At 38.9% G+C, this 17655-nt stretch overlaps 1 protein-coding gene across 7 annotated transcripts in view; it reads right to left on the bottom strand.

Annotated features, from left to right (window-relative positions):
* BBS9 (Bardet-Biedl syndrome 9) overlaps nucleotides 1–17655 on the bottom strand; it is a 422348-nt gene that overhangs the window by 65299 nt on the left and 339394 nt on the right. For all 7 annotated transcript variants that reach the window (XR_011437925.1, XR_011437926.1, XM_001500959.7 and 4 more), the window contains one exon: nucleotides 9271–9493. Coding sequence is in view for 5 of the 7 variants with exons in the window: in XM_001500959.7 (XP_001501009.2) it covers nucleotides 9271–9493 (223 nt within the window). In the remaining 2 variants the exon portion in view is untranslated. The remainder of the gene's footprint in view (nucleotides 1–9270; nucleotides 9494–17655) is intronic.

Here is a 17655-nt window from a genome sequence, read left to right as displayed (position 1 = left end):
CTGTCACAACAGACAGACACATGGAGCCCACACAGGGGACACTTAGTAGATATGCACAGAGCATTCCATCCCCAAATTGGAGAATACACATTCTTTTCAAATGCACATAGAACATTCTCCAGGATAGATCACATATTAGGCCACAAGACATGTCTCAATAAATAAAGAAGATTGAAATAATACCAAGCATCTTTTCTGACCACAACAGCATGAATCTAGCAATCAACTACAGGAAGAAAATTGGAAAAGGCACAAATATGTGGAGGTTAAACAAAATGCTACTGAACAATAAACGGGTTAATGAAGAAATCAAAAAATACCTGGAGACAAAAATGAAAATATGACATGCAAAAATTTATGGGATACAGCAAAAGTGGTTCAAAGGGGAAGTTTATAGCAACATGGACCTACCTCAACAAACAAGAAAAATCTCAAATAAACAATTTAACAGTGTACCTAAAGGAAACGGAAAAAGAAGAAGAAACAAAGGCCCAAATCAGTAGAAGAAAGGAATTAACGAAAATCAGAGCAAAAATAAATGAAATAGAGACAAAAAGACAAGAGGAAAAAAATCAATGAAACTAAGAGCTGGTTCTTTGAAAAGATAAAAAAAAAAATTGACAGACCTTTAGTAGGCTCACCAAGAAAAAAAGAGAGATGGCTCAAATAAATAAAATCAGAAGTGACAGAGGAAAAATTACAATGGACACCTCAGAAATACAAAAGATTATAGGAGAATACTATGAAAAGCTATACACTAACAGAATGGATAATCCAGAAGAAATGGATAAATTTTTAGAATCATACAAGCTTCCAAAACTGAATCAAGAGGAAATAGAGAATTTGAATAGACCAATCACCAGTAAGGAGATTGAAACAGTAATCAAAAACCTCCCCAAAAGTAAGAGTCCAGGACCACATGGCTTACCTGGTGAATTCTATCAAACATTCAAAGAAGGCTGAATACCTATCCTTCTCAAACTATTCCAAAAAATTGAAGAGGAGGGGAAGCTTCCTAATTCATTCTACAAGGCCAACATTAACCTGATACCAAAACCAGACAAGGAAAACACAAAAATTACAGGCCAATATCACTGATGAACATCAATGTAAAAATCCTCAACAAAATACTAGCAAATTGAATACAACAATACATTAAAAAGATCATCCACCATGATCAAGTACGATTTATTCCAGGGATGCAGAGATGGTTCAACATCCACAAATCAATCAACATGATGCACCACATTAACAAAATGAAGAATAAAAATCACATGATCATCTCAATAGATGCAGATAAAGCATTTGACAAGACATAGCATCCATTTATGATAAAAACTCTCAATAAAATGGGTATAGAAGGAAAGTATCTCCACACAATAAAGGCCATACATGACAAACCCACAGCTAATATCCTATCAACAGAGAAAAACTGAAAGCTATCCCTCTAGGAACAGGAACCAGACAAGGATGCCTGCTTTTGCCACTCTTATTTAACACAGTATAGGAAGTCCTAGCCAGAGCAATCAGGCAAGAAAAAGAAATAAAAGGGATCCAAACTGAAAAGGAAGAAATGAAACTGTCACTATTTGCAGATGACATGATTTTATATGTAGAAAACCCTAAAGAACCCAGGGAAAAAAATCTAGAATTAATAAATGAATACAGTAAGTTTGCAGGATACAAAATCAACATACAAAAATTAGTTGTGTTTCTATACACTAACAATGAAGTAGCAGAAAGAGAAATTAAGAATACAATCCCATTTAAATTGCAACCAAAAGAAATAAAACATCTAGGAACAAATTTAACCAAAGAAGTCAAGGACCTGGACGCTGAAAACTATGAAACATTGTTGAAAGAAATCGAAGAAGACACAAAGAAATGGAAAGATATTCCATGCTCTTGCATTGGAAGAATTAACATAGTTAAAATGTCCAGAGTTGCCAAAGCAATCTACAGATTCAACGCAATCCCTATCAAAGTTCCAATGACATTTTTCACAGAAATAGAACAAAGAATCCTAAAATTTATTGGAACAACAAAAGACCCCAAATAACCAAAGGAATCCAAAGAAAAAAGAACAAAGCTGGAGAGGTATCACACTTCCTGATTTCAAAATATACTACAAGGCTATGGTAATCAAAACATCATGGCATTAGCACAAAAACAGACACATGGAATCAATGGAACAGAATCGAGAGCCCAGAAATAAACCCACACATCCACGGACAGCAAATTTTCAATAAGGGAGCCAGGAACATACAATAAAGAAAGGAAAGTCTCTTCAATAACTGGTTTGGGAAAATTGGACAGCCACATGCAAAAGAATGAAAGTAGACTGTTATCTTATACCATACACAAAAATTAACTCAATATGGATTAAACACTTGAATGTAAAACCTGAAACCATAAAATTTCTATAAGAAAATACAGGCAGTATGCTCTTCAACATCAGTCTTAGCAGTATATTTTCAAATACCATGTCCGACCAGGCAAGGGAAACAATAGAAAAAATAAACACATCAGACTACATCAAACTAAAAAGCTTCTGCACAGCAAAGGACACCATCAACAAAACGAAAAGACAACCCAACAATTGGGAGAAGATATTTGAGATATTTGCAAACCATCTATCTGATAAGGGGTTAATCTCCAGAATATATAAAGAACTCATACTACTCAACAACAAAAAAACAAATAACCCAATCAAAAACTGGGAAAAAGATCTAAACAGACATTTTTCCAAAGAAGATATCCAGATGGCCAACAGGCACATGAAAAGATGTTCAACAACACTAATTATTAGGGAAATGCAAAACAAAACTGCAATGAGATATCACCTCATGCCTGTCATAATGGCTATGAACAAGACAGGAAATAACAAGTATTGGAGAGGATGTGGAGAAATGGGAACTCTCCTACACTGCTGGTGGGAATGCAAATTGGTGCAGTCACAATGGAAAACAGTATGGAGAGTCCTCAAAAAATTAAGAATAAAACTACCATATGATCCAGCTATTCCACTGCTAGGTATTTATCCAAAGAACATGAAAACACAAATGCATAAAGATATATGCACTGCTATGTTCATTGCAGCATTAGTCACAATAGCCAAGACTTGGAAACAACCTAAGTGTCCATCAAGGGACAAATGAATAAAGAAGATGTGTTGTATCTACACAATGGAATACTACTCAGCCATAAAATAAGGTGAAATCGTCCCATTCACAACAACATGGATGGACCTTGAGGGTATTATGTTAAGTGAAATAAGCCAGATAGAGAAAGATGAACTCTGTATGACTCCACTCATAGGTGGAAGTTAACACTTAGACAAAGAGAACTGATTGGTGGTACCAGGGGAAAGGTGGGGGTGGGGGGAGGGCACAAAGGGTGAAGGGGTGCACCTACAACGTGACTAACAATAATGTACAACTGAAATTTCACAAGGTTGTAAACTATCATAATCTTAATAAAAAGAAGACAAAAGAAAAAAAAAAGAAAATCTGGCAGTCAGCCCAGTTAACAATCAAGAAAAGAAAACTGAAGAATGATGACCTGAAAAATGTTTCTGAAGAAAATGATCTGCTTATCAAAAGGTTAAGAAAGACCTCCAGGAAAATGGATGAGGCCTTGGAATAATTTTCCCTAAAAAGGATCCTCTTTGTCAAGGTGCTTGTAAGGTCAAATTTGAGTGTGTATCCTCATGCCACAAACAAAAACCCACATAATTCTTTCATTGTTGTCTCCAAGAATTAGTACATACCTGTAGGCATGTCATAAATTGCAGCAAATACATATATGATAAAACAAGCACTGTTAATTTTAATTTTCCTTATTTTTCAAATAAACCTTTTGTTTTCCCAAATGAAAACAATAAAATGTTGGTTCCAGTTTCCCGTAGTCTTTTGTGATACCAATTAGTCTCAAAACTTTCCTACTTCAGTCAACTCTGAACTTTCTATTTTGTGCATCAAGCTCTCTTTTTATAGTTACATTGCCTTTTGCTGTTACTTTATAACAAATATTCTGAAAGGGCAAATTTTAGACTCTTCTTTTTAAAAATTTCCTGTCTGATCTTATATTTTTACTCTTCTAACTCTAGGCTGTCAAGTTCTCACAAGTGCCTTTCAGATTTTGCATTTGGCTTTATAATTATTATTAATAGAAGCTCACATTTAGTGAGAATTTGCTATGTTTCAGGCACTTGCTAAGCATTTTCCACAGACTACTATATTTAATTTGGCCAACAACCCTGGTAAAGCACCATGATTACTCCTATTTATAGTTGAGAAAATTGAGAAGCAGACAAACTAAGAAACGTGTTCTCTATCACACAACTGGTAAAGGGCCAAGCCAGCTCTGGAATCTGTGCACTTCTGATGTCAAAGTCCACTTCACAGCAGTATTTTCTCATTTTGGAACTCACTCCTAATTTTTAAAAATGAACAAAGTGTTATATTCTCTGTAAGAAAAGTTTTTTCCCGAGGCTTTCCTATATTGATTTCATCTAAATTTCCTTAATGAAAGACTTCAAATTTGTAAAAATTCAAATAAAGTGTAAAACCAACAGCTAAATCACACTGACAATATGAAAGCAAACACCAAATGTCTTCTCAAGCATCTAAGTGAGACCTCAGACAACTAAACTGAAATTCTGCTGAAATGGCTCATTTGGAAGTAGCCTCAAAATATCATCAAACCCTTAAGTGGAAAAGGTCATTAACTCAAGTTTAAAATACTAAAAATACTAAAAAATGGGAGTTTTGAATACATCTCCCTAAAAGATAGAATAGATACCTTATTCAGACTTATATTCTCTATCTTCTCCTACCCACTTAATATAGCAAAGATGTACAAAATACTAATTCTTGGGTGGTCCATATCACATCTCAAAATAAGTTTTCTGATCCATATCCGTGAAAATGCTCATCTTATTTATCACACACTTTTTCCCCCTCTTGGCTTCCTGTTGGCCCAGGACTCCTGCAGTGCCAAAGAAAATACAGCTGAAGCTATGGCCCATTACGACTTTTGACTCATTTGATCATATTATGAGAATATTCATTTAAGGTACTTGATCAACCTGGATTGTCTTTTTTTTTTTGAGGAAGATTAGCCCTGAGCTCACTACTGCCAATCCTCCTCTTTTTGCTGAGGAAGACTGGCCCTGAGCTAACATCCATGCCCATCTTCCTCTACTTTATACATGGGGCGCCTACCACAGCTTGGCTTGCCAAGTAGTGCCATGTCTGCACCCGGGATCCGAACCAGTAAACCCCGGGCTGCCAAGAAGCGGAATGTGCACACTCAACCGCTGCGCCACCGGACCAGCCCCTGGATTGTCTTTAAGCCTTCTTCCTTGCCCAGTTTGCTCTGCTTGCCCTGCTGGGGGCCCACACCATTTGCTCTCCAAGCTTCCATCTGATGGACCATCACTAATCCATTCCACTTTTTGATGGGGAAAGCATACCTAGACATAGGAAGTTTAAAAACCCATGCAGAGGTGATAAAATATCCAGGGTTTATGAGGTTAAAATGATTAGTATTCAAATATCATGAGTTAGGCCCACCCACATACACATTAAGTTTTGTGTATGTGCTTGAGAAAGTCAAGTGTTAGCTGTAATTATGGCCATTGAAATGCTGTCCTAGACACTGAGGTCATAAAAGGAAGCCTCTGGCAATGTAAGGCAAATCTCTCAACCTCAAGGACCCACACTGACAAAGCAGGTAACAAACATATATGAGAAAGCCATTTAGGTCAACTAAAGGCCTTCACATTCAGATTTTCTAAAAACCCTACCCTGGTGGCCCTCTGTGACTCTCCTATAAGAGTAGAATGCATACAGCTGAGATTAGAAAAAAGACGTTTAATGAAAGTGCAATATCCTCCAGCAGAAAGATGTGAATACCAGAGCTATAGATAAGAGAAACGTAAGTTTGATGGTTCTGCAATATACAGAACTCATCCAGAAAAGGTTAGGCTAAATCCTTATAGAGAATCTGAAGGTCAATAAAGGCAAGCAGGAGAAATGTGAGGCAAAGAAGTCCATAAGGTAATTCCCAGTGGGAAAGATTTTCAAACTCTAGACGCCAGGGAGGAAGTTGTCATCATGGCCTTTACTGGAGCTAAGAAAGGGCACATCCAAGGTGCCAGGCTCATAAAGTCATGAGGCTAGAAAAGACCAAGGGTTTTTTATTCTGAGATGTTTATCCATCTGCAATTTAATAGGGAACATGGTAAAATTACACACTCCTGCCTTTTAATACCAACCACTAAGTCACTTCATCTCCCTAGGCCTTAGTTACCTCAGCTGTTAAGTGAAGGAGGTGAACCAGATGATTTCTGAGTTCCTGCCCAGGTATTAAAAAAAGATCATGTCTGTGAAAAGTGCTTGTATGCTTATGTTGTTCAGTAATCTACCCCTTTCTAATAAGTCACTTTACCTTCACATGTTCTGAAACAACTATTAATAGCTAAACTAACATTGTAAATTGCACAATTACTGGCTTGAAGCAGAAATAACTCACAGTATTTCTTATTATCTCTGTGATAATGGTATCATGTCACCTTTGGAATTAATAAAAATTAAGCATAAAACAAAAATAAATCCTTAATATATTCCTCAGAGCAAAGAAAAGAGACTGCGTGAAACCATTTTTGCCCGTTTCCTCCCACACTGCTAGACAAATTTAAGGGAAAAGAAGGCCAGATCAAGAATAGCTTAGACGGGAGGAAGCTCCAGCTAGAAACGTATTTGTACCATTGTGGTCTGTGTGGTCTAGAGCGAAGCCCAGTGGGCTAGCGGGTTAGGAGATCTGGATTCTAGACCGAACCCTTCTGGTAACCATGGAACTCTGAGCAAGATATGTAGCTTTTCCTAACTCCATTTTCAATTTGTAAAAAGGCAATAATTATACATGTTCCTTCTACCACAAAAATGTGCTAAGCACAGAAATAAGTGTGCAAAAAATTTGGATTCTAGGGAGGAAAGGTCTTATAGGCAATAATGGAGCGTATTAATGATAAACAGCACTGATTCAACAATTTTTCAAAACTCGCTGTCATGATTAGATCAGAACAAGTGGAAGGGAGAGTCACTCAACCAGACCTGAAAAGTGGGTCATCGTTATGTAAAAGCAAGCCATTATGACTGAAAGTGAAGCACAAGTAGGCACAGCCTCAGTTTCCCAGTGGAATGTGAACTCAGCTGGACCAGGCGGTAGACGCACAATCCTGGCTTACAGACATCTGGTTTGTGAACAAATGCATTTTCCATCTTCCTGTATTTGTCTTCATTTCTCCCTCCCTTCCTTCTCTTCCTTTCTTCTCCCTCTTCCTTCCATACATTCAGAAACTTTGCATCAAGGGCTCATAGGGACACAGCCCTCAAGTTGCTTCCAAATCTAATTACTTAAACAAATGACTAAAGTTCCACCATCAACAAATGTGACTTGGGAGCATCTGTTCTCTCCAGGTGTCCAGGTCTTTTCTCTCAGCAATGCCACTAGATTCCTAATGGCTGCTCCCAAAGAGGCTCTGATAGGGATGTGAGGAAGAGAAGGCAGGGCTGCCACGACCTTGCACTGACAGATACACCAGCCAATCACAGGACTGATCTCATCTCTTTGTAAGTCTTCTCTTTTATGTCATTTGCCTTTCTCCTTCAAGCCTCCGTTGTTTTTCCAGTTGGCAAGGAAAGAGGGAGAGGCATTTACTCAGTGCTGATTAGAGTGAATGTTTTTTCATTTACTATCTCATTAAGCCTAAATATTTGTTTCTTAGGAAAATAATCCCGTAACAGTGAGCAGAAGATAGACAAGTAGAGGCTGAAGGAAGAGTCAGAAGGATGTTAACAAGCGCAAGATGAAGAAAACCTAAATTAAGACCAACAATATTAGAATTCTTTCTACGTGGAAAGGCCTTTCTATTTTGAAATGCCATATTAGAAATATCCTTTTGGGGTAAAAGTTAGATTCTACCCATGTGTGAATAAGGCAAAAATATTTCAAATCATAGAATATAGAATTCCATGACCACAAACCAGCTAGTCTCCCCTCAAATTTAGAGATTGAATTATACATATATCCCTAACAACAGTAACAGTGACAGCTTGAATTTTTCGAGTATCTGCTCCAAGCATTGTTCTAGGAGCTTTACGAACATCTAAGGCCCTGGCAGCAAGGGAGGCATTATTCTATCCACTTTCAAAAGGAAGAAACCAAGACTCTGGAAAGTTAAGTAACATATCCAGGGTCATATGAGTAGTAAGGCCTAGAGCCAGGACCCAAAGGCTGGTCTGTCTGCCTCCAGAGTGTGTGCTTATTAGATTATGCTATGCTGTCTCCATGTTTATCTTTTTAAGTTTTCGCTTGCATTCCTTTTTACTTCTAAGAATGCTGACTGAGGGGGAAAGGAGGCAACAGGAAGAGCATCAGCATGGGGGGTGGTGCACAAAAGGCATGTAAGAAGGAAGAAGGGAAAACCACACCACTTCCCATACTACAGTCCTGGCTTTAGGAGGAAACAGATGCTACAGTTGCAGCATTTAATACATTCATGGACTTTATGCTCCTTACTGCCGCCATTAAGAGAGACACTAAGAGGAGGGAAGCGGGACTTGGAAGCTGCTGCCTCTAAGGGGCCCGAGTGCAGCACCATTGACGGCTCAGCCTTTCTGGTTGTGGGAAGGGATGAGCTGGGTGCCCACGGCCATCACTACCTGCCCATGTAGGGGCAAGCTGGATCTCTCCCATCCTGGACCGTAGGTGCCTCAGCCCTGAAGCCTGCTCACATCTCCTCATCCCCAGTCTCTTTCTCTGTCTCTTCTCACCCATTCTGATGACCACAATCCAAGCAAACGGCAGAAGGGATGGGACTCATCTGGATCACATTAGCTGCTTGTATTATGCTATTTACATTTATGAAATATGGTATCGCGAGATCACATTTAGTAAAACTTTTCCTTAAAAATAGTTTTATTCTCGAATCTACTTTTTATTGGTTAGAAGCAAAACAAAATGGATCATATATCTAAAAGGGAAGAAAAAAAGACATGCCATTCTAGAACTGTCTAGCAAGCAAATACCCTAAGGATACTTATCCAAGTGGTTACCCTGGGATATCTGAGAGGAAACGTGAAAGCAATTTTCTTGGCGATCATCACTTTGATATGAAATGTAAACCCCAAATACAACCACAGGCACATTTCTTTAATTTGGAAAAAGTACAGTTGTGATAGGGAGCATGCATGAAGCTCTTACCTGGCATGACCATGGTCTGTGGAGCTGCCGCATCAGTGCTCAAGCAGAGACGGCCACCTTTGGCTAATCGATCGCAGAGCAAGGTGATATGTTTCTTCAGTCGGCTTGTGTCTTTCGGCATGCTCAGCTGGCTGCTAAGGTTCAAAGCTTGCTCCTTTGAACTCTTCGATAGGCAGGTCTTCAAGAGGTGGGAAATAGCAGCATCCACTGTTTCTTCCCAGCCCTGGATGCAAAAGCCAATTTTGAATTTATGCAAAGATGACAAATGAGCAAAGTAGGCACTTTACTGTTAACCAGGTTATAAGATTATGACTGTTTATGTCCAAGTGTTGGGGACTTATTAAGAGCTTGGTCTGGAATATTTTAGACTAGCCCAGTTTTGAATTTTAGCTCTGTCAGCTGTTTGACCCTGAGCAAGTTACTTAATGCCTCTTAGCTTCATCCTCATCTACAAATGAGGATACTAATAGTCTGTACCTCCAAGGGTTGGGTGATTAAATGAGATGGTATATGAGAAGCGTTCAACCCTGTGCCAGGTGTGAGCAATTAGTAACAGTAATAATCACCTCAGGTGTAAGTATGTTTGATGACCTGGAGGCTGAAGCTGCCAGGATTATGGTTCACTTTGCCTCATCTTTCTGCTGAAGGAGAACTGGCCAGGACAGGGAGGACCTTTGGGTATCTTGGGGGAAACTGGAGTCAAGAGAAAACCCTGGAGTCTCTCTCACTGTTGGCCCCACAGCCTTGGGGATGCACACAGAAACCAGGGGAGCTTATTTCAAGAGAGATTTTGTGACACACAAGCCTATCTAGTCCCACTTCACTGCCCAAGTGACAAAAAGTGACACAAAATGAGGAAGTGGGCCATTTGCCCCACTTCTGCTGGGCATAGTGGAGCTGTGCTGCAGTGAAGACCTCAGGAAGTGCAGTGCCACTTTAGCACTGTGAAGGCTGTACTTCCAGGAATACTGATGCTGGGCAGGGCCCTCAGCATTGTCACAGAAGGCACTGGCACTGGCAGGACAGGCAGGAGGAGGCACCACCCTCAGGTGGGTTCAGATAACAAAAGAATGAGGAGCAGGAAGAGTCAGCTTATGAGCTCCCATTGGATAGCCCCAAGGGGTCCCAGAGATAACTGGGGCAGATTTTGATGGGGATCTAGAGGTCCTAAAGAGCACAACAGGGAAGCGTGGGTGATGTCTGGGTATTACTGCCCATGTGACTACATTTGTACCCAGAGGCTGGTAAGACCTAGAGCACCATGGAGCTGACAGCCAAAGTGACATTATAAAGAAAGACACTGAATGAATTTATTCTCTTAGAATTCTGCAGAATAGGCCAAGGCCCTTAAAGAAGAGGTGAGAAACCTGACACTCAGAGAGAAGGAGCCCCTGGGAGACTTTTCTCTTAGTAACACTTCATCCTCAACCGTATCAGATGAGCCACCTTTCAAATATGCAAATCAGATCAGGTTACTTCTAAACTTCAAAACCTAAATCCAAATGCTCTATTTAGCATATAAAGCACTTTCTGCTCCAGCTTCTGCTCCATTTTATTCTCTTCCTATCCACCTGCACGCATGCTCTCAGCCAGGCCTCTGCACACGCTCAGCTCTCCTGCTGCAATGTATTGTCTCCACTCCCTATCTGGCCAGCTCCCACTTACGACCCAGCTCAGGCACTGCCATCCAAGGATTGAATTCGTGGGCCCTCCTCAGGGCTCTGAGGCCTCACGCGCCCAATTCCATCATAGCACTCCTCACCCTGTGCTGTGGTCACTGCATGTCTGCTTTCCCCATTACAGTGCCTGGAGTTCTCTACACCCTTGCACTGTGCTTGGTAAACAAAGGATGGGCAAGAAATGTTTTTGCTGGACAGAGAGATGGTGAGACATAAAACCAGGATCTTAGAAGTAGAGGCCTTTGGAAATCTTTTATCTAGTCTTGTGGGATTTTCCCACAATAGCAACCATCTGCCTAGGCATGGCTGTCTTCATCACCCAAAATTACTACTCTTGGAGGCAGTTCACGCCTTTCAGGGACACATGTAACCATCAGAAAGCTATTCCTATACTGAGCCAAAGTCTGCCCCATTGGCCCTTATTCTTCCCTCCAGAGGCATGCAGAATAAATCTAACCTCTCTTCTACATGACAGCCCTTTATATCTGTGAAGACAGTAATTCTGTACCCTTTCCTCCAGAATAAACATCCCCAGTTCCTCCAGCTCTTCCTTATATAAACATGGTTTCAAGTTTTCTCTCCATCCTGACCACTTGTCTTTGAATGAGCTCCAATTTTAAACACTTAAAAATTTACACAGCTAACTAGAGAACCCCACACTGACCCCAGGACACCAGGCTAGGGATGGGAGTGCAGGGGAGGACACAACTGTCCCTTGCGTTCACTGCGAATTCTCTTGGCCAACCTGGCCTCTGGTCCCCTCTGCGCTCTTGGCAGCTGCACCACACTCTTGATTCACAATGAGCGAATGGACAACTAAACCCCAGGCCTTTTCCTCACCCCCACATGTCTTCCTTCTAGGCTCATGCGTTGGTTCATTAAACCAAAATGCAGACTCTATATATATCCACCAGAGAACTTCTCATTGATTGCCAAAATCAGGATTTTTTTTACTCTATTGACCCATAATAGATGCCATCAGGCAAATTAGAAAACAAACTATTTACTTTAAAATGATCTTGAAAATCCTTTCAAGAGATGTTAAAGAGTGTAAAAACAGCTTTCTGCCCCAAACCACTAACGAATAATAAACCACAAGTTGTTACAAAGACATCTCTACACAACCATCAAAATCTAAACTAGACAAATATCTAAAATTGAATTCGTATTTCAATAATAATGGGAAGAGGTAAATTGAGATAAAATAGTAATCCAGATGTCACTGGAGAGGATCTATTTTTAAGTTGCTTTTGGAACCATTGACAAAGAGCTCTAGAATAAAAGAGGAAAGATCCTTTACATATAATTTGACATTTATGTGCTCTGTGGTCATTTCAGCATTAAAACAGTTCCTACTCTTTTATAGACTATTCATCTAAGCAAACTGCTATTTTCATATGTAGGTTACAGTAGCATATTAAATAATTTAAGTAGATATGGCATTTAGTTAATATAGAGGTACTACAGAATTTCCTTTCCTACTCCCAACTTGCAGATCAAGTCAAAAACTATCACAAAGAATCCTAAAATTTATATGGGGCAACAAAAGACCCCGAATTGCTAAAGCAATCCCGAGAAAAAAGAACACAGCTGGAGGCATCACAATCCCTGACTTCAAAACATACTACAAAGCTACAGTAATCAAAATAGCATGGTACTGGTACAAAAACAGTTGCACAGATCAATGGAACAGAATTGAAAGCCCAGAAATAAAACCACACATCTATGGACAGCTAATCTTCAACAAAGGAGCTGAGGGCATAAAATGGAGAAAAGAAAGTCTTCTCAACAAATGGTGCTGGGAAAACTGGAAAGCCACATGTAAAAGAATGAAATTTGACCATTCTTCTTCACCATTCACCAAAATAAACTCAAAATGGATCAATGACCTAAAGCTGAGACCTGAAACCATGAGGCTTCTAGAAGAAAATGTAGGCAGTACACTCTTTGACATCAGTATTAAAAGGATCTTTTCAGACACCATGTCTTCTCAGACAAGGGAAGCAATAGAAAGAATAAACAAATGGGACTTCATCAGACTAAAGAGCTTCTTCAAGGCAAGGGAAAACAGGATTGAAACAAAAAAACAACCTACTAATTGGGAAAAAATATTCGCAAGTAATACATCTGACAAAGGCTTCCTATCTGTAATATATAAAGAACTCACACAACTCAACAACAAAAAATTAAACAACCCGATCAAAAAATGGGCAGGAGACATGAACAGACATTTCCCCAAAGAAGATATACGGATGGCCAATAGGCACATGAAAAGATGTTCATCATCGCTGATCATCAGGGAAATGCAAATCAAAACTACACTAAGATATCACCTTACACCCATTAGAATGACAAAAATAACTAAAACAAATAGTAACAAATGTTGGAGAGGTTGTGGAGAAAAAGGAACCCTCATACACTGCTGGTGGGAATGCAAACTGGTGCAGCCACTATGGAGAACAGTATGGAGATTCCTCAAAAAATTAAAAATAGAACTACCATATGATCCAGCTATTCCACTACTGGGTATCTATCCAGAGAGCTTGAAGTCCGCAATTCCAAAAGTTCTATGCACCCCAATGTTTATTGCAGCATTATTTACAATAGCCAAGACATGGAAGCAATCTAAGTGCCCATCAACAGATGATTGGATAAAGAACATGTGGTATATATACATATATATATATATATATGTATATATACAATGGAATACTACTCGGCCGTAAAAAAGAACAAAATCATCCCATTTGCAACAACATGGATGGACCTTGAGGGAATTATGTTAAGTGAAATAAGCCAGATAGAGAAGAACAATCTCTGTATGACTCCACTCATATGAGGAATTTAAACCTGTGGACAAAGAGAACAGATTAGTGGCTACCAGGGGAAAGGGGGGGGGGGTGGGGGGTGGGCACAAAGGGTGAAGGGTTGCACCTACAACACGACTGACAGATAATAACATACAACTGAAATTTCACAAGATTGTAACCTATCATTAACTCAATAAAAAATTTTTTAAAAAACTATGTCATGTTTAGGTATTTGTCATGGGTATTTCTTTAATATAATTAGGCATGATGCCAATACTTTAGAAAAATTGCTACTAAAATACAGCGTTATTATTTGGAGGGCCTAAATTGCTACATAAACTCAAATGTGATAATAAAAAGAAATGTTAATGAGACAAAAGAAGAGCCTTTGAAATGAGAGTTTTGTTAAATAAAAATGCAATGTGATAATTCACTGACCAAACATGTAACATACTTACCTGCTGAAATGTGAAACAAAACTAAGTGGAAATCTAGAATGACAAGTGTGAGAAGTACCTTAAAGGTAATCTATTTTAATCACCTTTTTGGTGTTTGAATCCACCACCTTTATTCACAGCCCTTCAATCAATAAGTCTAATATTCAGTTTTAATGTCTAACCACACCCACACAACCTCCCACATGCACATACCTAACATTTACCCTTTGAAGATGAATATCAATCGTACTAATAATTTTGCCTTTTCTAATTGTGAAAGTGAAGGAAAATCTTAATTTTGGGAAAATAGTGCTAAAAATGTCTCAAAGGGAAGAAACTAGTAAGCATGTGCTCTTCATTGAGAATTGATTTGATTTTACTTCTCAAATCCCCAGCCTCTTTTTTTTTTTTAATTTCTCCCCAAAGCCCAAAGTATGGTTGTAAATCCTAGTTGTAAGTCTTTCTAGTTCTTCTGTGTGAGCCGCCACCACAGCATGGCAACTGACAGACAAGTGATGTGACTCCATGATTGGGAAACGAACCTGGGCCGCCAAAGCAGAGAGCGTGGAACTTTAAGCACTAGGCCATTAGGGCTGGCTCATCCACTGCCTAACTCTTAAAGTCGAGTTAACTCATGTATGGCTTTTAGAAAACAACATCAGGTATGAAGTTAAATAAATAAATCTGTGAATAAATCAATAAATAAGTTTAAATGTACACATTACTCTGTTTTATCTTCTTCACAGCCCTTGTCAGTATTAGAAATTAATTTATTTATTGGGGGTTTTTTTTGTGCTTACTTTATCTAGTTTAATATTGATAATTGGGGTTTTCCTTTATTCCCGAGGTCTAGGCTCTACTCCCTGTGGTAACTTCAGTTTTTTGTTAGTTCTTCTACCTGAGCCCCTACATTGGGAACCTGCTTAAAGGGTCACGCCTTGATGGTCCTGCCAAGTCCCCTCCAAGGAAGTAGACTCAACAGCTGTGGCCCTGCTGACTGACTTCTCCAATGCCAAGTTGCCTGCTCCAAGCATCCTCCAGAATTCCCAGTTCTCTGCCTTCATGTTTCACCTGCCTGTGTGGAGGCTCCTGTATGGTCCCAGATGCCTCTCTGTACCCGTGTGATGCCCCATTTCTATGAGCCAGCTTTTTAAATTCAAGGCCTTAGCCTCTCCTGGTCTGTTCCTCCTCCTAATTGGAGTCAACTAAGCTATGCCTTTGCTATCCAGAGACCAGATGGGCATGGCTGAGCTTCTGACTTCTCTGCTCTACCTGCCCTGCTAGTCTCCACTGGTCACTATGTCTAAATGCTGGCATAAGCAAGTGGTTCATCAGAAACAGTAAGAAGCAGAAAGTTTGACCAAGTTTATAAAGTTAATTTCCCAGGTTTAAGTTAATTTCCTAGGGTATCAACCAAAGTAACCAAAGAAAAAAATAAACTAAAAGAGTATTCTCATTCCACCTGTGAATTAAAAGCACAAAGTTGAAGATAGCTGCCTCTAGGCTTCCGGGTTATGACTTAATCTCAGTTACTTCAACTGCTCCTTCACTGTATGACCTTAGATAAATCACTTAATCTCTGTGGGGTACATCTGAGATCTCCACAAAACAGGAGTAACACTATTTCCCACGCCAATCTTACATGAATGGTAAGGCACTCTGAAATCTTAAGTGGAAGATACTATGGGATAAGCACATATATTCACTCTTACTTTTTTAAAAAAAATCAGAAAATACAAACACAACATTGAGATCCAATGTGCAAAGTAACATCTTTCAACTTTTATTCAAACAAATTACAAAATTCTGCAAACTCACGTTTATAATAGAAACACTAGCACATTCTTAACTATAGCAGTATAGGGAAAACCACAAAATGCCAGGGTAGCATTTATTACCAAATGTGCACACAGTTAACTCTAAGGAAGAGAGAAAAGGTTAAGAAGGAGATGTGTCTAAAGGAACAAACAGAGGTTGTGTAGCCATAGCCCAGGTTCCAGTGGAGGAGAAAAGACTCTCAGAAATGACCTGTCTTACATTATATGTTGGAAGGCAAAATAAACTTTACATCATGTTCATTTATCTGAAAAAAATTGTATCAACAAGAGAAATAAATTTCCTCTTGAACAGATGTAAAGGACTCCCAGTGAACAGTCTTTGGTATTTAGGATTGATCCACAGAGACTTACGGTTATTATTAGTTTGTATTGTATTGTATCATATTATACTTATCCAAGATAAGCTAAAAATAATCACACGAGGGGTCATTGTAAACCTAGGAACAAATAAAACTTAGTACTTTAGTTGTAAATATATGTTTTGGAAGACACTAGAATTGTTCAGGATTTATCTAGGTTCAGATTATTTTCAAAGAAGAGACTGTACTCAGTGAATCTCCCTTTCACGCAAAGGAAAGATCAAAAGGTTGAGCTATTTACCTTTAAAAACTAAAACAGCTCTTCGAACCTAAAACAAAACAAAATAAAATTTTTTAAAAATGAAACCAAGCTGTACAGCCTACATGGTGTCTTAATGAGTTTAAAATTATATTCAATGGTTTTAATAAAATAAAGTATTGAAAAAATCTGCTTTAACTTTTTCAGTCCACTGCTAACAAAATGAAGCACTCCCTCATTTCATTCTTTTTTATTTTAAACTGAAATGATTTATTACACTTTTGGAGTTCTCTACTTCTTTGTCATGATTGAAAAGCTGTAAAAATTTAATTCAGGTTTCAACCAAAAGTAAAACAGGGTGCTGGGTTTATCAACACTGCTTTGTGAAAAATGAAGCAGACTGCTTCCTATTGGATGCAAATCTAAAACCTCTTTGACTAACAGAAGCTAAGCGGCCTTCATAGAGTTTAGCCACAAGCAGAAAGCACAAGGTTGCTTCAAACCAACCTATGCTGATCCTGTTTTTTCAAGCTTATGTTTTGCATTTGACCTGTACTCCCATTCTGAACCCAAAGCTTTAGATAGAGGAATATAAAATGAATTACCCGAATTATCATGAAACTTGATCCTGGATAGACATATTCAGTTTTAAGACAAAACCTTAATGCTATCCCATGGAGACATCGCCTTGACTACGCAGTAAAGTTTGCTTCAGACAAAAGCTTCCAGGCACATGCACTATTCAGAAGGAGCTTACAAAAAAAAGTCAAGACTGGAAAATGAAGATTCCAGAAGAAAGCTGCTTCTGGTGATGGTAGGTTAGATAATTTGGACCAATTTTCCCACTGATGATAACTATAAAAAAATATTAAAAATCATTTTTTTGAAGGTACAGGAAAGCTAACAGGATAGTAATTACCAGGTCAAGATCCAGGGGACAAGAAGCTCAGGAGAGTGAGTCCTGAGTTTGATGCGGCTTTTCCCCCTGAAGTCATTAGCTCAGGCCTGACATGCAGCACTGACTCTTTACTTATTCAGCATCTCACGCTAATGACTTAGCTTG

Source organism: Equus caballus, chromosome 4 (assembly GCF_041296265.1).
Source record: "Equus caballus isolate H_3958 breed thoroughbred chromosome 4, TB-T2T, whole genome shotgun sequence".
NCBI lineage: Eukaryota > Metazoa > Chordata > Mammalia > Perissodactyla > Equidae > Equus > Equus caballus.
This window is presented reverse-complemented; position numbering and strand designations above follow the sequence as displayed.